At 46.8% G+C, this 25,574-nt stretch overlaps 1 protein-coding gene across 4 annotated transcripts in view; it reads left to right on the forward strand.

The window, feature by feature from the left end:
* Window positions 1–25,574, forward strand: part of FRMD4A (FERM domain containing 4A) — a 356,654-nt gene that overhangs the window by 322,463 nt on the left and 8,617 nt on the right. For all 4 annotated transcript variants that reach the window (XM_088055158.1, XM_014255213.2, XM_014255212.2 and 1 more), the window contains exons 14-21: window positions 4,798–4,939; window positions 12,365–12,498; window positions 15,841–15,963; window positions 19,076–19,304; window positions 20,444–20,500; window positions 20,966–21,203; window positions 21,630–21,794; window positions 23,560–24,419. In XM_088055158.1, the coding sequence (XP_087911284.1) occupies window positions 4,798–4,939; window positions 12,365–12,498; window positions 15,841–15,963; window positions 19,076–19,304; window positions 20,444–20,500; window positions 20,966–21,203; window positions 21,630–21,794; window positions 23,560–24,419 (1,948 nt within the window). The remainder of the gene's footprint in view (window positions 1–4,797; window positions 4,940–12,364; window positions 12,499–15,840; window positions 15,964–19,075; window positions 19,305–20,443; window positions 20,501–20,965; window positions 21,204–21,629; window positions 21,795–23,559; window positions 24,420–25,574) is intronic.

The raw sequence follows: 25,574 nt of genomic DNA on the forward strand, positions 1-25,574 counted from the left end.
GCAGAATGTTCAGGTGATGATCCTCCAAAGGCCTGAAGCAGTCTTAATATCTTGCTACTTTAAATATGGACATAATTGCATACTCACTGATACTAAGGGAAGATTTCCTGTCCCTTCTCTGCTCAGGATCATCAGGGCAGTGCATAGTCCTCTGTCAACTCAGAGATAAATTTCAAGCAAATAGAAGTTTATTTTTCTTTACTTTTAGCCAGATGGATTTACTGATCTAGCTGCAAGGTATTTAGTTCACAAGCAACCAACAAACAAAAGGAGATTCCCTCCTCCTCCCATTTCTTTGGTAAGAAACTGGGTCTCTGAAACACCCAGGACTTCCCTTCAGTGACTCCTTTTGTTGTTGGCAGATTGTGTTTCAATTTTATCTCCCCTCTCTCACACTCATACAGGCAGCACCACCCACCAGCCCTCGTTTGTCAACCTGTCACGTCTGTTACCATGTCAGCATGCTTTGTCACAATAATCCCAGTCCTCATGCTGAGGCTTTGAAGTTAAGGCATACAAATATTTTTGTCCCTTTCTCTTAAGGGAACTGATATTTTCATCTGTTGTCCTCATCTTTGATGTGACAATGTCAATATTGATAGATCCATCTATTTTTATTGATCTGTTCAGTTCATCCTGCTGGTCACTTCAAGGACACAGTGCTAATATGAACTTTGCTTTGGAAAACTAGTAAATCATATCCCAGAGCAGGGTGATGTGAAATGTCTTTGGTTCAGCTCTCAGGGGCCTAGACAAACATTTATTGAGTTTCAGGTCGCATGGGTTTGCAGCCCCTTAAATCTCAGGCCCCACTTCAATTGAATCCTCAACTTCAAAGCAAAACTTAGATATTCCTTCCTTTCATGTCCAAACTTGGCATTTCATATCATTTTGACAAAAGAAAGAAAAATAAAAACAAACTTAGAGGAAAAAGCCTGCTGGAGCTCACTGCACAGCTGAGCCTTTGCTCCAGTGATGTAGATTAGATGGCGGGAGATGTGACATAGTGATAAAGAAAGCTTGAACTCTGTGCTCCTCACATAACTGGGCACCAGTTGGATCTGGACCAACAGCTCCACTGGAAAGAAAACCCTTCATTTGATTTTAAAAAGAAATAAAATCTGCTTTGCCTGGATTCGGACCCTTTTGCAAGCGAGGTCCCAACCATTTCTGCAGCCTCACTCCATGCTGAACTCCTGCCAGCTCGTCGGGTTCCCAGCGTCTCGCTCCCTGCTGATCTGTCTCTCTCTGCCTGCAATTGAAGCATAACGTGGAGACTGAAAAGATCTCCAGCTTCCCAAGTGAGCTTGTCAGTGTGCAGAAATCCTGTCAGCTTCCCTTTTTTTTTGGGAGACAGATGCAGCAGGACTTGAAGGCATGTCTGTGCACTGTTGACTGCACTGAGTCAATCAAACTCTTGGCCTAGAAACCTTGAGAAGTCCCATTTTGTGGGAATTTTCAACACCATGTTCCTCCAAGTGCAAGGCTTTTTGGCTGAATGAACTGGTAGAAAATAGGCCAAGGGTTTAAAAAAATCACCTCCAGCAAAGCCCCATCACTGCAGCAAGAGGGATGAATTTATCCCTAGTGTCCATCTTCTTCCTTATTTCACTTACAGATTTTTCTTCACCCTCTGACCCTGTCAGAACAGCACTGGGGATCAGTTTGGCCCCACGCTTTGAAATGACTCATGAATGAGCCAGTCCTCCTCCATGTAAATGAGACTTGGCAGGTCTGCGCTAAGTGCTTTAAAATTTCTGAGCCTGGAGGGACTGGGGGTCTTGGGGGAGCGCTAATGGGGTGCAACCCAGCCTTGCAGTGCTCTGCTGCAGCACACAGCCTGCACGGGCCTCGTGCTGGCTGCTCAGTGGCCTGTGTGAAATGAGCTGTTGCTCTGATTCCTGCTGCTGCTGAGAGCCTGTCCAATGCACGAGACCACCTGACACTGACTGGCATTGCTGTAGGCAGCAGAGGCAGCAGGGACTGAGCAGTGAGGAAAATTAACCCCATTCCTTTCAGGAGATGTTTTATCTGCACTGTTCAGTACAGGACACCATTAGCACAACTGCGATTGGATCTAAAACCTTCTCCCAAGGTTTCAGCACATTTGAATTGTACCCTCTGCAGAGGAAGCTCACTCTGCCCTGCTAATCCTGTCTGCTGGTTTGTTTTAGGGTTTGTTTTAACTCCCTCCAGGCTCCAGGGATGCCAGGCTTTGGTCTTATATCACCTTTTTGTTTGCCCTATATAGGGTACACTTCCAGCCACTGCTGGTTTGGCCAGGACCACAACAGCACCAGCAGTCACATTGCCTTCACTCAGCACTTTGGTTGGTGCCCAGTCAGACAGGTAGGGCCAAAGTGTGCCCTAATTTGCCTTCTGAAAATGAGTGGAAATAAACTACAGGTCTGCTTGCTGTAATTATCCTACAAACACAGGAAAACCACTGCTTCATGGAGCAGGAGGATCTGTCCGTGCAGACCTGGGGTTTGTGCCTTTCTGAGGCATCCACTGCCAGGACTCAGTGTGTTGGGTCAGGCAGACACTGGGTTTGATCAATGTAGTTGTTCTGGGGTTATACAAAGTACACATAGCCCTACATACACATAGGGTTATACAGCATATATACACGTGCAGGGGATTTATCAGCAGTTGGACAAAGGCAGTTGGAAGGCTTGTTACCTCCAAAGGTCTGTCATTACAGCAAGACAGCAGTTCATGCTTAGGCTCCTTATGAAGACTTTAGTAAAGGAAATCTCATTAGATAAAAGCAGTGATTTTCCTCTTCACCTGGAATTAACCTTCCAGAACTATTTGAAGATGTTTCACAGGCCTTGTTTCTGACCAGAAACATCCGACCCAAGAAGCTAAAGAGTCCTGCCCTTCTCCTGGGGCTAATTCTAGGGAGGAATTGCTAGAAAATGAGAAGGGTCTAACTGGTTGCAACATTAGTTGAAGAGGGCCAGTACTGGTTGACTGATCTGCTCTGATATCTTGTCGGGTAGTTCAGCCTCTGCACTCACAAGCACTGTTCACTCTTGCAACACAAGTGAGAACACACACCCTGTTATTGGGGTTGTTGTGGAAATAAGCTTGTGAGACATTTGGGTACCTTGGAATGGTAATGATGGAGCCTATAAATACCCAAGAATATTAAATTATGATAATACTTCTGAGGGTGTTTTCAGTGGTAGACTTTCCCAGTGCTGTCTTCATTTGCAGTCTTAAATTAATCTTAAAAATAGAGTGTGCTACAGGGAGACATTTTCCTTCCCTTATTATTTCACTGATATGCAAACAGAGGTGGGGATCTCTAAAAGCTTAACCTAAAGTGTCTTACCCAAAGCCCCACAGTACATCAGTAACAGAACTAAGAAGCTCAGTGGTGAGCACTCAGCCATCAATTCAGGCTTAGTTCTTGTTGGAATGGTTTCTTTTTCCTCAAAAAAAAAGAAAGTTTATAAGTAAACTATAAAGTTTACTTTACTTTATAGTAAAATAAAGTTACTTTATTTTCAGTGAAGTAACACTGAAAATCCCATTGTGACAAGCATTCCTTGTTGTCCTGTTTCATGTTATTTCCAGTGGGAACAGATCACACCCTGGTATGTGGACATCAATCAGCTTTGATTTGTTAGCACATTAATGATGTGCCCATCCCCTGAGCTGTATGGGTAGGGCTGAGTCTCTTCTGGCCTTGAGAAGGTGCAGAGGTGAATGGTCAAGTGATCTTGAACTGGGGCTTTACCCCCTTTTGAATAAAATTCTTCTTGCAGTTGAAGAGTCTTGTCAAAATGTACCAGCAGCTTTTTGTGTTCTGGGAAATTAAAATTGCAGGTCAGTGGCCCTGCAAGGGCAGACTAATTGAAGCTCAGAAGCACAGTGTTTGTAAGATTTGAGCAATGGGTTGAGATGACTGTTGAAGGTCCATTCCAGCTGAAATATTCTATTCTATTCTATTCTATTCTATTCTATTCTATTCTATTCTATTCTATTCTATTCTATTCTATTCTATTCTATTCTATTCTATTCTATTCTATTCTATTCTATTCTATTCTATTCTCTTCTGTGCTGTCCTGTCCTGTCCTGTCCTGTCCTGTCCTGTCCTCTGTGTTTATGTACTATGCATCATTTACTTTCTTGTAATTACAAATTGCAACAATCTTGTTGACATTTGATGAGGAACAATGCCATACCCTAATGTGGCTAGTTACTGAGCTGGGCTGGCTGTTTCCTACTAGAGTAAGGTTAATGCTTTGAAGAGGTCCCTCAGAGTAGGGACACTGCATGTAGCTTGTTAGTCTGGACAATAACCTAAATGTGTTTCCCTGTCTCTGTTTTCTTCCAGCTTCTCATGACACCCCATTTAAAGCATGTCCTCACTGTGTCATGTTCCAAAGCTTACTGCTGATTTGTGAAGCAGTAGTTCTGGCTTCCTTTAAATTCTAGAGATGGTCTGTAGCCTTTGAGCTTTTCAGCAGGTTATTATGATGGCATTTCTGAAGGTTTCTTATTGTATGTGGTAAAACAGTGACTCCATACATCCTTTGTTTAAGAGAGAAAAATGTGCATGGCAAAGCAGAGAAAAACCCAAACAACAGGAAGCGATGCCAGAACTGTACCCACTTAAGAATGTAAAAAGTACAGCAGTGGATACTGTGCCAGGTTGCTTCTATTCTTGTAAAATAATCCAAGTTTTCTGTGGAGGCCTATTTCCTGCTACAGCAAAAGATCTTTTTCCTCCTGTGAGCTTTAAAGAGGCGTTAGATCATTACTAATTCCTGTGTCCACCTCCAGTCCAAGATTCATGCTGCAAGAAGCCTGAGTGAGATTGCAATTGACTTGACTGAAACTGGAACCCTCAAGACCTCAAAGCTGGCCAACATGGGGAGTAAAGGCAAAATTATCAGCGGAAGCAGCGGGAGTCTTCTGTCATCAGGTAGGTCCTTTGTCCTGTAACTGGAGGGAGTATGGTGGGAAGTGTCATGGCCATGGTATAATGGGGAACAGTCAGAAACTGCACTGCAGAAATGAAAGTCACTTCCCTTTAGCCTTTCTGTCTGTCCAGGTGGCAGTCCATCTCTCAGCATGTTGCTCCACAAACAGCACAGGCAGCAGCCTCCCCCTCTCTCTTTACCAATACTCATTTCCTCCTTGACTCCAGGATGTCATCTCCAGCCTCTCAATTTCCAGCTGAAACCTCGTCTCTCTTCACAATTTCTACCCTAACCATCCCTTGGTATCCTGTTTATCCTGAGGCAGATGGGTTTGTGAAGGAGTGCCCAGCCAGCAGTGGGGAAGCAGTCACCCAGTGTAGCTCACAAGGGAAACTGTGGCCGGGAACTGGTGGTGTTCCTCAGCATTGTTGAGACAGGGTGTCTTCTTCACCGAGTGCACATCTGCTTTGCCCTGTGTTGTTGGGATTTGGCTGCTGTCCCAGGCTCAAAAGAACTATTCCCTAACACTCTACCAGTACCAAGGTCCTGAAGGTTTCTTGTTGTGGCTTAGAGCACTTTCTTGTGTGAGGAAGATGTCACGTGTAAGAGAAACCCATGTGAAGATGATGCAAAGGAGAGCTAGAGCAGGAGGAGAGAAGGGCTGGAGAAGTGGGGTCAGGAGGTTGTGTCTCTTTGATACTCTTCTGTCAGTCTGAACCAGGCAAGCTGTGTGTAAAACAGTGATAAATGTCACTGCAGACTTAAAGTAGGGGGTGATATTTAGCAAAGAGCTTGAATCTGCATGGGTGAGGTCTTCAGGAGAGCAAGGTTTTTGTTATCACTGTAATTAACAGTTTCACACAATTAAATACTTTCTGTTAAGCATGACATCAAGTTATCAAAACCAAATGTGTTGAGATATGCAACAGCAGAGAATAACCTTCTCAGGCTTGGACAAAGTAAGAATGCATCTAAGAGTGAAAATGCTTTAAAACTGAACCCACACTGATGTAGTAGATTAGCTTTGCATCACTGTAGCCTTTATGTCTACTAAAACCCTGCTTGGAAAATGTTCAACATGTAGTTAAAATGTGCAGTGCTTCCAGAGCTGCTTGATGTGCAATTCGTTGCCTTGCCTGCAAACAGAGTTGCCTTTCTGCTCCTGAGGTCTTCCTAACAAGAAGTGTACAATCCACTGTCTGTGCCTGCCATGTCTTGAGGAGTTGCAGTACCTCAGCAGCTCCCACATTGGTGTCAGGTTGTTGGAAGTCTTTGTTTGTTTGGCATTTTTTTCCAGCTTTCCTGCTGGAAAGTAAATAGCATTAAGTACTTCAAGAAAGCTCTTAAGGTCTTTCCAAGATCTCAGCCTCCTGGGCACCATTCCTAAGTTTGTGAGAGCTACTTGGTAGTAATCCTGTTTCTATGTTAATACATGGACCTTTTGTGTTCCTGGAAAAACAAACACTGGGGTCTGCTTCTGCTCTTACACCTGGAGAGAGCGGTAGCTATGTGAAAGCCAGCAAAAAATCAGGCCCAGAAAAGCTGGTGTAGGCCCAGCATCTATCAGGGTTAAGTGTATGGAAATTCCAAACTGGGAGCTGCCCATGCTTTCATTTTTGTACTCTTGTGCTCCCTGCACCTTTCTGGCTGACCACAGATTTGTGGACTCATCTGAATTGCACTAGTGACTAGACCCACCCGGAGTTCATTGACCAGGTGAGTCATTTCTTCCGTCCTGGGTAGGTGGATCTGCCTGCCTGGGTGCCTTCCCAGGACTGTGTGAACCTCTCTTTCTGTCAAGGTGCTGCTAATGGGCCAGGCGAGCATGGCTCCCTCCGTGTTCCTATATTCAGAGCTGCCTGTTACATCCTGCCGGCTCTGAGGACAGGGCTCTCCCCAAAATGCTGAGGAGAGCTGCAGAGTGCTGCTGCTGTGTGCCTTCCAGCAGCTATAAGAAAGTATTGAGGGAAGGTGTCTGGCAGAGGTCAGGCACCAGGGAATTGGAAACCCTGGATTGCTTCCGTGCTCAGACCCCTCTGCTGCAAGATCTCCTTCCCCTGAGCCTGACTGGTGGGGGTGTCCCATCTCTGTCCCACTGGATGGGAGGGGGCATTCATTGTCTGTCCCACTGGGCACAGTCACTGGCTCTGTCCCAAGCTTTGTGTTTCCTTCCATTGTGCCAAAGATTATCGGCACACAACCACAACAATGATGGGTTATCGCAGTACAGCCGGCACACTGGAGAGAATAAGTGCAAATGATTAAGTGGCCACAGTAGACTTCCAGGCTATAAATACCTCAAGTGACTCGAAATCACAAGGTCAGGACTGAATCTCTGTTTGTCCCCACTTCCCTACTATTCCCAGTCTTTTTTTTCCTGAAAATTACTTGTAGTCATTTCCTCCTGCCATCTCACTCCTCCTCGCTGGAGGGGCTGTCAGCACCAAGAGGAGCATGCCAAAACTGGCATGTCTCCCCTGGGCTTGCAGCAAGTCTGCAAGGAAAAGTTTGTGTTGCTTCCAGCTGTCACACTGTCTGGAGAAGATCCTGCTGTGCAGTATAAGGCAGTCGCTGCCCCACATCACTTGCAGTCTCAAGAGACAGCAGAGAGGAGATGGAGTCTCACACTGGGAAATGGCTTCCTCATGATTACAGCAATTCAAGACCAAAGCCTCAGCTCCTCCGTTTTCCCCACGCTCTTGATCTCAGGCTGTCCACTGCAGATTTGTAATTTTGATGCCAAAGTCCATTTCTGACAAGCTGACTCTAACTTTTGTCCTCATTTTGGATCTAAAGGGGCCTCCCTAGGACAGTGGGCTGCTGTGATTTAGCTCAGGGATCTTCTACTCAGGACCTGTGGGCTATCCCTGGACATCTGGGGAAGAAGGATTTGCCTGTGAACAAAAGCTCTGCTTTCACACAGGCAGGAACCAAATCAAAGCCAGCAAAACAGCCAAGTTAGTTCTAGGGTGGATTTTTCCTTTGGAGTCTGTGCCATAAGAGCTCTGCAGGTCTCCAAGCTAGTGAGGAGCCCTGTAGTCACTGGGTTATGGTTGGACTGACCCCCAGTCATCTCTGTGACATCTCTGTGGGCAGAGGAGACACCCCAGAGGAGCATCTCTGCTTCAGCTCTGCAGTCGCAATTCAAGGAGCCTCCAGCCCCTAAGCCCATTCCTTCTGCAGCAGTGGAGGTTTCCTGTGCAGGGGCCTGTTTATGTTTGAAAACGCCACAACAGACTCCAGCCAGGCAGTTCCCAGGCCCTGCTGCTGCATCGGCTGGGGCTGTGGCCCAGCTGGACCGCGTTGGAGCGCATAAGCAGCACCCGCGTGGCCCGCGAGTGCGGGGGCTGGTGAGGACGAGGCACCCGCAGGATGTCTGAGCGCATCCTGTGTCGAGCAGCTCCAGCTGAGCTCCCGCGCGCCGCGGAGGAAATCCCATGTGTTGGGCAGAGACCAGAGATAGGGGCTGTCTGGGGCTGATGGTTGTTGTGCGCTGACATCCTGGTGCAGTGAGTCAGCCCGGGCTCTGGCACGGAGTGAGCGTGGGGGAAACTTCCCTCCCTGCTCAGGGGACAGCCTTCCACAGGGAGCTCAGCCAAACACCAGTGAGCTGGAGCCATCAGCCGGATGCAGAGTGAAGGGTTTGCCATATTTAGATGTGTTTTTCCTGGAGCAGGAGACTAGGAGAATGAGAAAGAGAAGAGATGCCTGGGTGCTTTTGCCTTGCTGCTGCTGCTCAGCCTCCTTGTTGCATCTCCTCTCCTCACACAGCTGGTGTCACCAAGACTTGGCCCTCTCTGCTCTTCAGCATCCCATCTGTGCTCCCTGCTTGTTTCCATCCTTCTCATTTATCCCTTTTCCAAGCTGACTGCACTCTTCTACAATAGATGGAGGAAATAGAGACAAACAATGAGTCACTGGTAGGACTTTTCTCTCCGAAGTAGTGTCTGGTCTCACCCCTTTGGCAGGCTTTAAAGCAAAGCTTGTCTTGGACCCCAGCAGACCTGCACCTGCATAACACTTGACCAGATCTTTCAGGGGTGTGACCCATGTGCTGCATGTCAGCTTCACCAAGACTGTCCTCACCTCACCAGCATAGAAGTGAGTAGAACCCACCCTGTTAACATTGGTAAAGTTCAGCCATGAAATCCACTGTAGAAGGAGTTGGACAGGGAAGACCATGTTCCCCCTGCATTTCTCAGCTCATGTTCTCCTGAATGTCAGTGGATGAAGAAATCACCCAGAGAGGACATGTGGGTATCAGAAGATGATTATTGTTTCCACAAATTAATAGGGTGTTGAGTGGACATTTATATCACCAAGACCTGTGTCTCATCCTGTATGCTAAGAAAGAAAGGGCACATACTCATAAAAACAGCCCCCATTTCAGCAGGTTTCTGGTGTCCACCTGAGAGAAGGCCCTGTGCCTGCTATCTGGTATGTTTTCACTCTTTTTGTTTTAGGGACATCAAATGGTTTTGCAGAAGTATGTGCTAAAATGCAGAGTTTGGTAAATCCTTGCACTGCAAATGGGGAGGCTGAAGAATAATTTTCAAAAAAAGTTTCAAATGCCATACAGTAAAATTATATATTTCAGCAACATTTCACCCATTTACTGCATTAGGAATTAACCCTAATTGTGGGAGATAAAACACCTGAGAAAGCCTCCCAGTCAACCATTTCTGTTGCAGCAGGAGCCTCTTGTGTTAGGACTGATCTCTCAGGATTGATTTTTCTCTGTTGGTGATCCCCTTTGAAAGGCACTGGGCAGCTATGACTCAGTGACCATATCTAATAAGGCTGATTTAAGGTAGTATCTGCTTGATTGGTTTGGTTTGTGCTGGTCTTTGATTATTTCTTGGTTGTTTTTATGGTATTTTGATTTGTCCTGACATTTTTGGGTCAATTAACCCTGAGTTTAAAGTGGATCTCTGATCACAGCCTTATTCAAGGTAGGATTGATACATATTTATAAATAAAGAGCCTCTAACGGAAGCCATAGGCACCCAGCAATACAAAACATTGTTCTCTGCTCATTTACAGTCATCTCATACAGGTGTGGTTTTCTTGACTGATCAAGTGTCCATTTGTTTTTCACCCATGAGAACAAGCAGAGAATCCAGCCAATAAAAAATCTAATAATACATTGAAAAATAATTCAGCTTTTAAATTAAAATTCAAAACCAAACATAAATGCCAGTGAGTGGATGACTTTGGTTTCAGCAGTAATCCCATTGCTTTGCTCAGAATGTGATAGTGCGCTTCCATGTCCCCTCCAGTTCCTTTGCTTTTTTGGAGCACTGAAAAAGATGGAAAAATGGGCACTCAGTGGACAAAATGTGCATCAGTTGCATCAGGGTCAAGACCAGCATGGTTCTCACACAGGGAAAGCACAGCTGGAGAAGATGCTGTGAACTGTCTGGGCTTGATTTGGATCCCTACCAGCTCAGCCAGAAGCCTTTTGTTTCCTTCTCATGGGCATACCCTGCATCAGCACAGAGGTCTGGCCAGGCTGTTCATATGCTTGTAAATATTTCTGTATAGCTGCTGTGGCAACCCACAGAGAAAACTTAATAGCTTTTAAAAATAAATCCAAGGCTGGCATGAAGGTATGGAGCAGACAGAGGAAGGAAAGGGGAAGAGCAGTTGAAAGGAAAACATAGGTCATTTAAGTTGTCATAAAACAAAAAAAGAAAAAGGTTCAAAACATCTGCTGGAATCTGAACAACTTTTTACCAGGGCTTGGCAGTTTGACAAGTTCATGAAAAAATTCAGCAGTTCAGTTTTGCTAGTAACTACTCACCAGGGTTACTATTAAGAATTGCTAAGTGCTGGAGAGGAGAGTTTCACTGCCAGTGCAAATACAGGGCTCCCCTAGAAGGTCCCATCAGGTTCTTCCAGCACAGACGTGTCTGCAGAGTTGAGTTTTGTTGTTTTATGAGGGCAAACACCAATAAAATGAAGATGACTACAGTAATTACACAAGCATCTTACTATGAGGTTCTCCTCCTTTGTTTGATAGCGCTCAGCCTGGCTGGCCTTTAGAGAGATCTCTTCCACCTCTCCCACTTCAGGAAAGCCCAGTAAAGGGTTTAAGGAAGCAGAGTGGTGTTTCATTGAATAAATGCCAGCTATCTTTCTTCATGAAAACTGCAGAAAATACCGGTGAAAAAGATCTGTAACATTCTCTGCTCCCCCTGAGCCAGTGCAGAACTGTTTTGTGGCAATTTTTGCCTCAATCCTCTTTCAGTTTAGCTTTAATGGTCTGCTGGAATAGTAGCAATGAAAGATGAAGCTGAAAGCACAAATTTCACTGTTTTGCTGCCAAAATGAAGAATTGTTCCCAGATTCCTTCCAAAGCTCTGTGAATTAACAGCCTTTTCATCTTCCTTGGGCTGAGTGTTTTCACTGAATGCTTGGAGGCCAAACTGCAGACGTATCTAGGAGCCCCCTCTAGCCCCCATCTGACGACAGGTGCACAGAAAATTCCATGTAGCATTCTGTTGTATCTGACTCCTGCAGATAATAAAGGTCTGCTTTCTCTGTGCCATTGCTCAAGAGGGGCAGGGAATAGGTCACTGCTGTAAAAAAAAATGCTTCTATTGATACACCAGCAGCAAAAGGAGGGATAAGGAGAATATCCATCCTTTATTGTATGTGGGGGAAACACAGTGACAAAGGATGAGGTTACTCCATCAAGAAGTTCCCCCAAAGAGCTGACATTACAAATGTTGTCTTGACATCTGAGCAACAAAATCTGACTTAATGCGCAGACCTGCTTCAGTGGGAGTTGCTGGTAATTGGTAAAAGCCAAGCCATTTGGACATGCAGTTAAATATCTTGACCTACATCTTCACAAGAAACAGCTACTACCCCAGAAGGAGCAATGGTTGGGGTTTTTTGTTGTATTTTACAGAAATCTTGCTAGGTAATTTTGTTTCATTACAGTTTTTCATAGAACAGGCTGTAAGTGGATTGAATTACATGTTTGCTACTAGGATAATTGCAGTTCTTAAGAAGTAGGCTGTATTGTCAAATGGTTTCTCCTAGACTTAATTTCCAAAAATGCATCTCCAGGGCTTTGTAAACTGTACTTTGCCACTGGGAGCTTTCATGGGAATTGTATGTGGGTTTCCTCTAAGATGGAATTCCTTTAGATGAATAATTTTTCTGCTTTTATTTTTCCAGATAATGGTTACAAATGTCTTTATGTTCTCTTTATGTGTCTTTATGTAACAGTCGAATCTCTGACTGTTAGCTTAAACATTAAGGATTTGCTGTAAACAAACATGACTGGGTGACACCTGCTTCATGTCTTAGTCCTATTTCTTTTTGGAAGGACGCATCCAGGCTTTGGTTAAATTACAAGCACTCCAGATGTGTATTCTGCTGTCAGCTGGCTTAGTGAAATCATTGTTTGTTGACAGGTTCCCAAGAGTCAGACAGTTCTCAGTCTGCCAAGAAAGACATGCTGGCTGCACTGAAGTCCAGGCAAGAAGCTTTGGAGGAGACACTGCGCCAACGCTTGGAGGAACTAAAGAAGCTGTGCCTGCGGGAAGCGGTAGGCAGTGGATATTTTATAACCTGGAATACTTTGTTTCTCGCTTTGTTATGGCATGCTTCTTGTTTGGAGGTGGGGTGGGATCAGGAGATGAGATTCCTTCCACAGTCACCTCTTACAAAAGCCATTGTACAATGGCCTCAGGGAGATCCAGCTGTTTCAACTCCAGACTGCAAAGTCCAGGGCTTTTTCCCCCCCAGAGAAGGGGACCCTACATCAGCTGGGCCCAGTTGGCTTGGGGTGACGAGGATGCTCAGCATCCATGTCTGCTTCTTGAAAGTGTGAATAAGTTGCATTCAGCCAGGCATCTTATTAACTTTTATAAGAATATTCTGCTACCTCCCATATATGCCATAGGAAGGTTTTTCTATGTGCTGATCACTTCTCAGAGACTTTTGACTCCATTAGCAAAAAAAACCCCAAGGCTGGCATACTTTCTTCTTAGAGCAGGCCCAATTTTACATGCTTATCTTCTCTGAGCATGCTCTGCCTACAGTACACAAGGTCTCATCTGCTCAATGTAGATTGCCTTCATCCAGTCAGCTCTGGCACTGCTGGGAAGGAATGCCAGTGTGGTGGCAGACCTTGCAAAGAGAAAACACTGTGGTCATCCCAGGTCATGCAGGACAGCTCAGGAGCTCATAACCTTCGCACTCACCTGCCAGCTCATTTTGGAGTACATAAGAGGCCATTTAGTGATCAGTTTAATGCTTGGGGAAATCACAGCCCTGCTGCAGCTGTTTGTGGAGATTAGCAGCCTGTGTGCTCAGGTCATTCAGCAATCCTCCCATGTTTGCCAGGCGTATGTATCTGATTTTAATAACAAATTGTGACATGTAACACAACAGGAAGCTGGCTGCAGACAGTGGCACAAAGATCTTCCAGTTCTTGCTTAATATTTGATGTGTATCTGCCTTTTGACAAAAATGGGAGAAATGGATCACTGATTTAGATCTCATTGCACTTTGTTTTGATTAATGTATATTTTAATGCCAAAAAGAGCAAGTTGGGGGAAATACCTCTCAACAAAGAACATCAGCAGATATCTCTGCTTCCCCTGTTGCCATTCTTCACTCCATGGGAGCAATCCCTTCCCACCTGAGACGTCTTGGTTGATTTCAGCAAACAACTTGTGCTGTGAGAAAGGTCACAGGACCAGATCCAATCTCTAAGTCCACTGAGCTGAGATCATCCACAGGAAAAATCACAGCTCTTCAGGGGCTGACAGTCAAGGCCTGGAGGCTCTACTTGGCCCAGAGGAATTTACTACCCTAAGCTAACCCTGCCTGACTGCTGATGACTAATCCTTGCAGCAGCACTGGATGCAGGGGTAGATGTGTCTGTGCCACAGCTGCAGGAGCTCACAGCCCAGTGCCTTCCCTTTAACCGCAGCCCTGTTTTTGCTGCAGCCTCAGCACTACAGGAGCAACCAGGATGCAGGCAAAAGCTCCCACTGGGGCATGGAGCTGGGGATGAGGAGCAAAACTCCTTAATGTGCTGTGGCAAGGCTGGCCATCTGTCAGCACATTAAGAGCTGGTAGAAAGTGTTCGTGCTTTCCACAGGTGATTTGAGAGAGGCAGTTAATGGACATTTGGAATCTGACCCCATCCTGCAACCCTACAGCTCATCCATCAGCAGCTGGTAGTTGAAAGCTTCCTCTCAGGCTGCCCTTCCTCCTTTTTCTTTGGCATGAGAATGGCGAAAACAGAGGAAGAAGGTGGCAAACCAGGAGATAAAAAAAGAGTTAAAAGTGAGGACATAATTAATAAAGCATGGCCAGAACCACTCATAATGCTGGCATCAGGTTACTTTGGGCCATCACTACTCCAGTTACTTATTAATTTAGATTACATTTCATGATCGTGCCTTTGAATACTTTTTAGCTTGTGGAGGCAGCATAGTAGCCCACATTCATTTTGTTCTACTCTGATCTTTACAGATTTTACAGAAGATTAACTCTTTACCCACTGCCCTGCTTCATATCACATTAGGAATTATAAAGAAAATATCCCTGTTGCCCTCAGAATACAGGAATCTGTGTTTCTGTGCAGTGCTTAGAGCCACATCTCAGTACAAGGAATGTATTTTGAAAGAAAAACTGAAATAACCCCACAGGGCTGGAGGGGCAATGCAGAGTGGGACTCTGAGACATTGCAGCCATGCTGCTCACAATAGGGGGCTGTGCACATCAACACGGAGCTCTGCTGCAAACCCATTTTGCTGGGAATTGCTCAAAGGGAAGATTTGAAAAGGCCAGGTCCTTGTTTCCTAGTGACCTGAAAAGAGTAGAAAGAAAAAACCCCATTAGGGAGTGGGGGAGAGGCCAGGGCAGGCAGGGGCTGGGCTGTGCACCCACACTCGCATTAAGGTCAGCTGCTGTTCTTTGGGATTCAGATGATTTAGGTTACTCTGCCAGCTGGATCCTCTCAAGGCTGATGCTAAGGAACACAAAAGCCTTTTGTCCTTCATGGGGAGACTTTTGAGTACAAGGAGTTGGGGCTGTGCTGATAGGCTCCTACCTTTTTCTGTAGGCAGTTCAATGCCATCAGTTCAGAGATGTGTGCCTGTATTGTGTAGTCTGGGGGGAAAACCCTACAGCATTAACACCAGTAGTGGTGCCTCTTCCTGTGGTTCACGTATTCTGAAATTCTGTGAGGTTTGCTTCAGATTTTGAGCATATCTTTGCAAATAACCCCATCAGTCTGACAGAGTATCAGCCAATAATTGCTCCAAAGCTGCCCATGACATCACTGGGGTTTGGAAGGCACTCTAATACATGAAGTGTTATCCGACAGGTAATGAGGTACCAGGCACTGCTTTTAGTGACCATTTCCACTGCATTCCTTTCAGACACATCATGAATCAGGTGGGAATGTTTTTCTGTGCAGGTCATAACCTGTATAGCTGTTACCATTGCAGCTTTCTGACTCAGCAGACCTGCATCCTGCAGGAAGGATCTTGGGTCTGCTCACCCCTGTCAGAGGCAGCTCAGTAGATAGGAGCTCTTGGTTCCTGTTCACCCTGCAGCAGAGATGAAAGCTTGTGTGCTGCAAGCCTGCTCAGCCTCAGGCCCTGACAGCCTAGGGATGGGCACCACTTACAGACCTGCCCAGGGCAGGCCACAAAGATCTATATTCATGCACAGGTTAGAGAGGAGGTCCCCACCCCGAGTGTCAGGTTCTGAGTTTGCAGAGCTGGGTGCTCTCCTGTGTGTTTATCAGCTGGCTGAACTGGATATGTTGCTAATGAATGCCTGTCATTTTAGGGTCACACAAGAGTCGTGGTGTGCTTTGCTCTGGTGCAGGATTTCCCAGAGCACTAACAGCATTTTCTGCTTACAGGAGCTCACAGGAAAGCTGCCACGAGAATACCCCCTGGATCCTGGGGAGGAGCCACCTATTGTAAGGAGAAGAATAGGAACTGCCTTTAAACTGGATGAGCAGAAAATCCTGCCTAAGGGAGAGGTGAGGCTGTGCCCTTCCCTTCCAGACCCATGTCCCCACCTCAGGTCTATAAGATGTCCATTGAGCATCACACAGGAGCCATCAGTCCTGTGGTCATTTTTTTTTAATTACTGTAATTGGTCACTGTACCTATTTGGGTTTTTTTTTATATCCATCAGAGTGGGGAAGCAGTGAGAGAGCTGGGGACTTTACTTCAGACTTGGAGTAAAGGTGAAATGCTTGAGGTTCAGCCCTTGCTTTGCTAGAGGTAACAGAAATAGCCGGGGTGACCAACTAGACCATGGCAGTGCAAGTGCTCTGGCGACAAAGTGCAATGATTTGTGTGAGCAGGGAGCATATCAGGAGCCCCCCAAGCCATCTGAGCCCTGCTTCTGCCTGTCTAGTTTTTGCAAACAGCCACTTGCTTTCCACTCCAGTAGCAATCCAAATTCAGGCCCCCTCTAACCAGGGAGAAAAGCATCACCATTAATCCATTTCAGCCCTGCCACAGCAAGATAAAAGCATTTTGCTCCCTAGTCCTTAAACAAAAGAGCCTTCATCCCTACCTATGGGGAGCTGGAGTTACATTTTTCTAAGTTTGCCAGGGAGTGTTTGTTCCCTTCCTTGCTCCCACAATGTGCTGGGTCAGTGCCCTGAACCGTGGCTGTGAAAACAGGCCTGCAGCAGCTGTAAGGCAGGACCGGATTCACAGAACAGCTATTGTCTGTGGAGGCACATTTGTCTCAAGACACTTGTGTATGTTCCAGTCTTGAGTTTCCTTTTTATTTTTGTAGGAGGAGAGAGTGAAGCTGGTGTGACTGTGTGGTTTGAGGCTCAGTTCAGCCAGGGAATTAACTGTTTGTCGTTTTGTTGGCATTTTCCTTCTGCTGAAAAAATAAACAGCTGGAGCTCTTTAGTTTTGTTCTCAATGGAGCCTGGGAGAGGAATTCCACCGCAGTCAAATATTCATGAGCTAGCACATTTAATTAAGCTTTTCAAAGGGAAGCATGTCTTAGCTGAATTACTCCTAAAACCCCTGCAGTCTGTTGGCTGCTCAGTTATAACCTGATCTCCAGCTTCCCCAGCTCCTATTGCTACAGGGCAGCTTTGGGGGCCAGTGAGTGAGGAATCTCCTTACTCCAGTGGCAAGGTTAGGTGGGGAGAGCAGGAAGGTAAAGCAGCTCCTCCCCAGTGCAGGCACTCAGACTTTTAGCACCAGCCATCCAAACACGCTGACTCAGCTTTTCTCTGCCTTTCTCTTCATCTGTCAAATTTTAAGGCTGTGTTGAAAACCATAAATTTCTATTCTCAAAGAATGATGTTGAGATGTGTTTGGCTGCCAGTTTGAAAGCATTTAGGGAAGCCAGCAATGGTTTTCATGCACTTTTCAGCAAGTGCAAACACTGGAAAATCAATTTAAAACAAAAGGTGAAATATTCCCTCAACCACGTAAATCCAGAACTGAAATTACTAGCTGTGACAGGGACCTGAAGCAAGACACTTCCATCTGAAGGCAGATGATAGCTCTTATTTCCACAGGCTTTATTTATGGGGCCTCACTGGAAGAAAATAGACAATTATGGACAGGAAGAAAATTTTTTCATATATTTTTCTTAGGATATGCTGAATGATTTAGAGCTGAATCTGTGAAGGTCTGAAATGACAGCTCTCACATCAAACTCACCATACCTTTAGCAAGACCTTTGTCAGACCAAGACTTTCATGGTTTTTTTTCATGGTAATCACCTTTACCTGGTCTTTAATTCCTGACTCTGGGAAGGCTTTTACCAGAAGATGATGAGTCAGGTTCCAGGCCTTAAAACTCCATGGCGTCAAGTTCACTTTTAATAAGTCTGGCACTTAATAGAGTTTATAAAGTCTTCAAAGCAAAAAGGGATCTGTTAAAAGGACAGAAGGTGGGTTCAGTCTTCAGTGAAGTGAGAGAAATAATAATTATAGTTTTAAGGGGATGCTGACTCACCACTGATAGCAAAGGTCTATTTTTTAAGAAGCCCAGAATAAAAACTTCAGAGAACGCCTTCAGTCTGATTAAATCCCACAGCATCAGCTCTTACACTGCTGCTGAACAAAGAGAGGATTTGAACTTGTGTAACGGGGATCTCCGTAAATATGACTGTCTCACCATTCACTAAAAGTAGAAAAACTTGTCTTCTTTTTTAATTTGCAATGTTCTGGATTCCTCTTTCTAACAGACTAATTCCATTGAGCTGGGGGAGGTAGCCAGATCCGTTGCAGATTAGCAAGGCCCTTTGAAGCTCACAGCTTGGGGTCCTGGTGCAGACTGGGAAGCTCTATATCAGCTTATGCTTTGGCATAAATTGTCCTAAGTCCCTTGACTTTGGAGAATAACCAAAAATGGATAGATAGCTTCCAGGGTACACCTGATTGCATTTTAAAACTCAGCTGAGGCCCTACAAGGGCTAACGCTGAGGGCACTGGTTCTTTCTGGCATACAGAGAGCTTGCTGTTACACACTGCTGGCTCTCAGATCACCTTCCTGGCTGGTAACTCGAGGAGACAATTTTCTGGTGCCATCAGTTAGAGCAGCTCATAATTACTTCAGCTCAACTCACACCTGGATTTTGACAGCTGTACACTGGGGAGGACTTAGCCTGTCTTTTACCCCAAAGTGTTTGGTGGGTGCCAAGCAAACCTTTCAAGGAGGTTAAAGCTGTGCCTTTGCATCAAGACATAGCAATGAAATCAAGTGGGACTTAAATATGGAGATAGAAAACAGGGAGAAGGAGCAGGTGGGAGGCAGGTGTGACCCACAGATGGGTGTAAAAGGATGAAAGTGTAGTAGAGCACCATTGAACCTGGCCATATTGAACTGCAGTAAAAGTCAAACAGCACATCAGGGTTAGGGCTGGAGCACACATGTCCTCCTTGTATGGGTCATCCCTTCCACCAGCTGTGCTTCAAAAGCAACTTTTGAGAGCAGGTGAAGGCATGATGGGTATGCTCAAGGAGGCCCTGATGACAGCAGCATGACTGTGGATGCTTTACTGATGGAGAGCCTTTGTTGGAGGCCACTGGTCAGGTTCTGGAGAGCTTCCACATAGGTGGGCTCAGTGAGTTTGGTGGTAACCAGAATCCACTTGCCTTTCATCAGGAGGCAGAGCTGGAGCGCCTGGAGAGGGAATTTGCCATTCAGTCCCAGATCACGGAGGCTGCACGGCGCCTGGCGAGCGACCCGAACGTCAGCAAAAAGCTGAAGAAGCAGAGGAAGACATCCTACCTGAATGCCCTGAAGAAACTGCAGGAGATCGAGAATGCCATCAATGAGTATCGCATCAAATCTGGGAAGAAGCCAACCCAGAGAGCCTCCCTGATCATAGATGGTAAGTGGGACTTGGTGCCCACAGCATCACGGAGGGTCTGTGGAGGGCAGGGAACAAAACTCTCACCAAATTTCCTCTTCCTCCTCTTCCCTCTCCTGTCTGGAGGACCCCAGGGGTGCTGTCAGAGGGTGCTGTGTGTTAGGGATGAGCTGGGTCACGGCAGCAAAGCCATGTTGTGCTGTGGGTGATCAGGGTGTCAGCAGAGCAGGCTGTGACTCCTTTGTTCACCTATAAAATCGCTCTCTTGGCATCTCCTCCAGAGCTGTGCAGTACAAATGTAATTAATGTTAGCAGATTGGGGTGAGCTCTCTAGCTCAAAGGAGTCTGTAAAATCAAAGTGGGAACAGTGTCACTGCTGTTTTCAAATATTTCTTTTCTTTTTTTTTTTTTTTTTAAACAATGTAATTCTCACAGTACTTTATGGTTTACTGGGTTGTTGATTGGTTTTTCATGAAATCCATTAACTTTCTGCCGTGGTTCTTTATTCCTTGCGGATTTTCCCCTTTCCCTTTGACTTGCAGAGCTTTTCTCTGTACCTTTGTGGCAGGAGCTCAGAGCTGCTGTATTTGTGATCTGAGTACCAAATTGCACCTCAGTCAGAGATAACAGCCAGCCAAGAGGACACAGGCTGGGGGAGGCAGCTCAAATACCTGCATGCCAAGGACCTGAGAGCTTTTCCTGCTGCTGCAGAGGGTGCTCTGAAAACATTTCCTTGAACTGGTACTTTGTGTGAGCCTTTAGTTAGCAACAGGATGATCATTTTAAGAAGATAGATGAAACCCAGAGTCCTTAAGGGCCAAGATGTAAATCTTGCTAATGGCACTGTGCCAGTTTGCATCCTCTGGGGATCTCAGCTCTCTGTTGTGACTCAGTCTTAATCCCCAATTATTGAAAAGAGTTAGCGTCTCCTTGAAAGGCAGCCTGCTACTGAGAGACCCGACCTGCAGCTCTGCCCTCCCAGACTGAGAGTGGGCTGAGTCAAGCGGTCATAGGAATTTTGCCTTTTGCTCTGGGAGGAGGAAGGCATAGGTGACTGCTTAAGGCTAAGTCTTATTGGACAAAGATCATGGTGCAAATCAGCACTGAGTCGCTGCAATTCTTGGCACCATCTGACCATCTTTGTATTTTCCTCTCTTCAGAAGGAAACATTGCCAGTGAAGACAGCTCCCTGTCAGATGCCCTTGTTCTCGAGGATGGTATGTTGGCTGCTGTATGTTCTAGAGAGTGGGAAGGGATGTGTGAACTTCTGATTGACACTCAAAATGGAATTACTGTTCTGTGTAATAGTCCACTGATAGATCCCAGCAGCAAAAACTTCCTTTCCCCTGACTGTATCTTGTAGTCAGACATCAGGCCTGGAGCAGTGAGTATTGCTGTGTTTACTGGCCTGAATTATTTCAAAACACAATCCTAGAATGCCCCCTTATTTTTCCTTAAGTTTCACTCTTTTTAATGCATCACACACTCTGGCTGGCCGTTCTCTCCCAAAATGGGAATGTCAGCCAGTGCCCTTCTGAGAGTCAGGTCTTCAGGATGGCCCTGAACACAGCCAAGGGAAGCAGGGTAAGGAAGCAGGCTCTGGAGCTGTGATAGCATTTCTCAGGGCTGTGCTGCCACTGGAGGTGGCACACAGCCATCACCTCTCTCCCTTCTCTTCACAGAGGACTCTCAGGTCACCAGCACAATCTCCCCTCTGCAGTCCCCACACAAAGGCCTCCCTCCCCGGCCGCCGCTGCACAACCGGCCACCTCCCCCACAGTCACTGGAAGGCCTCCGCCAGATGCATTTCCACCGCAACGACTACGACAAGTCCCCCATCAAACCCAAGATGTGGAGTGAGTCATCCCTGGATGAGCCCTATGAGAAGGTCAAGAAGCGCTCCTCACACAGCCATTCCAGGTGAGCCAGCTCTCTTGAAGCTCCATTGCAGAGATATTCCTTGCTTTCAGGAGGGACAGGTGGGAGCCCTTTCAAAATTTACAAAGTTGTCCCTTACTAAAAGGAGACTTCTAAGTGTTTTGGCCAATAGGCAAGTCATAAAAACAGGCTACAGCCACATAATTGCTGTTTGGTATCTCAGTGTTATTCTACAAAACATTTAGAAGAGTAGGATGGTGGATCATCTGAGGGCTTTGACAGGACTTGGCCTTGACCTCTGGCACTGTAGAAGAACAAGTGCTGGGACACAAGCTCAGAGCAGCAGCTGACCCAACTCCCACTCACCCCCACAAGATCCCAGGCACATGCCTGAGATCTAGAAGGATGCGTGGGAGCCACTTCCCCAAATTCCTGTGCAAGAGCTGAAGCAGGGTGTTTCCTCTGCAGCAGTCACAAGCGGTTCCCCAGCACCGGGAGCTGTGCCGAGGCAGGAGGGAGCAGCTCGCTGCAGAACAGCCCCATCCGGAGCCTTCCCCACTGGAATTCCCAGTCCAGCATGCCATCGACGCCGGATCTACGGGTACGCAGTCCGCACTACGTCCACTCCACGCGGTAAGTCTTCCCAGCTCCAGCTTCACCTTGCTAACCCTGAAATAAACTTGCTTTGCTTTATCCTTCCCTCAGGGTATGAATTAATTCCCAGTTCAGGAAAGGACACAAGCCAGTCGTGTTCACATAAGAGGCTCATGTGCTCATGCCAGTAGAGAATCTCTCCTGAACTGACATCATGAAATCCCTTCAGATAAACACAGTTCTGCCCCTCACCCCTCCCCTGAAGTGATCGAGTTTTTCTTCTGCCGGGACCTTTCATCTCAGACTGTTTATAGGCTCTACAAGCCACTTTTAAAATGCATGTGGTGCTACTGCTAAGTTCTGCAGTAAATTCCTCCATGGATCCAGCTGGACAGAACATGTTGCTTCCTGTCTGATACAAAATGTTGAATAGTGTTAATTTTCCCTCACGTATAAAATGTTTGCACGTGTGTGATGTTATGTGGAGATCAAGAGCCTGTATAAAGCAATCCAGCCAGGGACCCAGATGGCAGTGGAATTTAGCCCAGGGTTGACAGAGGAAAGAACTGAAGTGTGTAAGGAAGGTGATTTGATATGTGGGGCTAAATTTGACTGTTTTCAGCAGGATTTTTACAAACTGTTCAGCTTCATTGCTCTTTTGCTTTTGTAACAAACTCCATGGACACTGCAGGGAGCAGAACTGAGCCAGAGCTGTGTGCTGTCAGTGTCCTGCCCTAAGGGGAAGTGCTACCATCCTCTAGCTCAGAATACATCAAGAGTTATGCCGACACATTAGCCTCAGGCAAAGCATTAAAGGCCTGGGTTAAGTTTGTTACAAACTTTTAGCTGAGGATACCTTTCAATGGCGCAATGTCTGTTAGTGCTGGAGCCAAGCTGTATGAGAAATGAGCCTGGCACAGGGCTTCAAAAGTGGTCTCGACTGGGTAGGATCCCTCTGGGTGTTTGAAACAACCATTGCTTAGTCTGTAACTCATTCATGAGCTGCATGCCCTGGCCTTGGCCATCCATCAGGTAGATGTGTTTCTGCTCCTTGAATGGATGGGTGGAGCTCTTAAACAGTTGGGGTGGATAGAGACCTCTCAGACTTGGCCATGAATCAAGCCTTGTAAACCATGATTTGGGGTGGTTGCCTGAAGGGCTGTCACCAGTGAGAATCCCACACTCGCTACTTGTGGCTGGGCCCCAGTAGCACCAAGCTGCTTGACAAGGGGTGATTTTTCAGTGACCAGTGGAGAAATCACAGCGTTCAGGGCTAAATATGGGCAGTCTGTCTATCGTCAGGTGGATTGCATCAGTGCAGGACTTTCATGGGCCACTTGTAAGGGAATCTCACCACCTTTGTGGCCTGTGAAGTTATGGGATTTGCAGGCTGGCATGAGGTGAACCTGATATCAAAGGGATGGTGCTGACCCAAACAGCTCTGCCATGAGAGAGATGAACCAGCAAAGCCAAGGCTTGAAGTTCCCAAGCTTTATCCTTCATTCTGGGCTTTTCCCAGGGTGGTATGCCACAGAGGAATTGTATTGAGCAGGGGTTTATGTCCCTCATGGTGCTGCAGACTGAATGTCACCACCAAGGAACTGGAGAGAAACAGGGACAGGACCTAATCACCTCAAGCCCTGCAGAAGGGAAGCAGATTGCATTGCAGGCAGCCCCAAGCAGTGCTGGGAGAGTTCAGGTTTTCAATGTCCTCGGATTTCCATGGTGGCTGTGTGCACAGACAGGAATGGGGAATGATTCAACCTGTAGACTTACAGCCTGGTTTTTTTTCTGGTACCTGCAGGTCAGTAGATATCAGCCCAACCAGACTGCACAGCTTAGCTCAGCACTTTAGACACCGGAGCTCCAGTTTGGAGTCACAAGGAAAACTCCTCGGCTCAGAAAATGAGACAGGGAGCCCTGATTTCTACACCCCAAGGACTCGTAGCAGTAACGGCTCTGACCCCATGGACGACTGCTCTTCCTGCACCAGCCATTCCAGCTCAGAGCACTACTACCCTGCTCAGATGAACCCCAACTACTCCACCCTGGCAGAGGATTCTCCATCGAAAGCCAGAGAACGGCAGAGGCAAAGGCACAAATCAGCAGGCAACCTGGTCTCTTCCAATTCAGGGAGTATGCCCAACCTGGCTGCGAGGAACGGGACAGGACACCACCGTGTCTACCTGCACAGCCAGAGCCAACCCTCCTCCCAGTACAGGATCAAAGAATATCCCCTGTACATCGAGGGCAGCTCCACACCCGTGGTGGTGCGGAGCCTGGAGAACGACCAGGAGGGACACTACAGCGTGAAAGCACAATTCAAAACCTCCAACTCCTACACAGCAGGGGGGATGTTTAAGGAGAACTGGCACGGGGATGAAGTGGACTCGGTCAGGCTCACCCCATCCCGCTCCCAGATCATAAGGACTCCATCTCTGGGCAGGGAGGGCCATGAGAAGGGCTCGGGTAGGACTGCGGTGTCGGACGAGCTGCGGCTCTGGTACCAGCGGTCCACGGCCTCCCACAAGGAGCACAGCCGCCTCTCGCACACGAGCTCCACCTCCTCAGACAGCAGCTCCCAGTACAGCACATCTTCTCAAAGCACCTTTGTGGCACACAGCCGGGTCACGAGAATGCCTCAGATGTGTAAAGCAACATCAGGTGAGAGCCAGGCCCGGGCAGAGGGGCGGGATGGGAGCCTCATTCAGCCCAGATCCATGCCAGGTGTTACACTCTGGAGAGCAGAGCCAGAACACAGCACATTATCTGGCCTGCACACACTGCTCACCAAGCCTGGAGGTGTAACACTGTGGGGCAAGCCCAAGACATTCATCAATGGGAATGGAAATCATCACTTCTCAATGATGGGCTCAAAAGACAGAGAGGGACCAAAGCCCAATTATTGCCAGGTCTTTCCTCAGAATGCAGATGGGTTTTGGATGATGGCACTAGAGGCTGAAGGTGATAAAGCCACGGGAAACATCACTATTCATAATCACAGCGAGGGGAACGATGAGGCAAGCAGGGGTTCAGCACAGACTAGGAGAATATATGTACTCAGTGAAAGTACTCCAAAGGCATGAGAAAGGTTAAGTGGGGCATCCCAGCCCCACCACCCCCCACAAAAATGTTTGAGCAATGACATCTTTGTGCACTGTTGAGACTTGGTTTTCCCATGCAGCTCCAATAACTCTGGTGCTGAAGTTTGTGCAGTATTTTGCCTCTGTGTTATGTACAGAGCATTGCACACCTCTGTGCTGTTAATATTAAACAGTAAGAAAACAGTCAAATTCGTTACACTGGGAAGGCTACAATGTGCTGTGAAACAGTCCAAGGTTAAATATTTACTGGCCATCAGTCACTCCTTGTCCAGCCAGTGTGGACAGATCAAGGACTTGCTAAAAACCTGAGTCACATGCCTCAGCCTCAGCATGGGAGACAGCATTGCTCCAGCTGCACTTACCACTGCCTTCCAAGCAACCAGTGCATTGTCCACCCATACTGGCTGCTGGCCTTCTGCCATCCCAGCATGGTGTCCAGTCCATGGTGACCACCACGCTGGCACCAGTGGGGCCCTGCACTTGCTGCCAACTCCAGTGTGGAGTCAGAGGTTCTTTGTGGGCCACCAACAGCTGCCCAAAAAGAGCCTGATTGATGTGTGATACCAACACTCATAGGAATACCAGGGGTGGGCCAAGACACAACTGAGGAGCTGCTAGAACCACCCTGTGTCTCCCTGTGAAAATCTGTCTTCCTCCCTTTGGTTCATGGAAACTTCTGTTCCATGCAGCAAGAGAAAATGCTTCAACACTGGGA

Source organism: Pseudopodoces humilis, chromosome 5 (genome assembly GCF_049639895.1).
Source record: "Pseudopodoces humilis isolate 2021_Gansu_Grassland_sample_001 chromosome 5, ASM4963989v1, whole genome shotgun sequence".
Lineage (NCBI taxonomy): Eukaryota > Metazoa > Chordata > Aves > Passeriformes > Paridae > Pseudopodoces > Pseudopodoces humilis.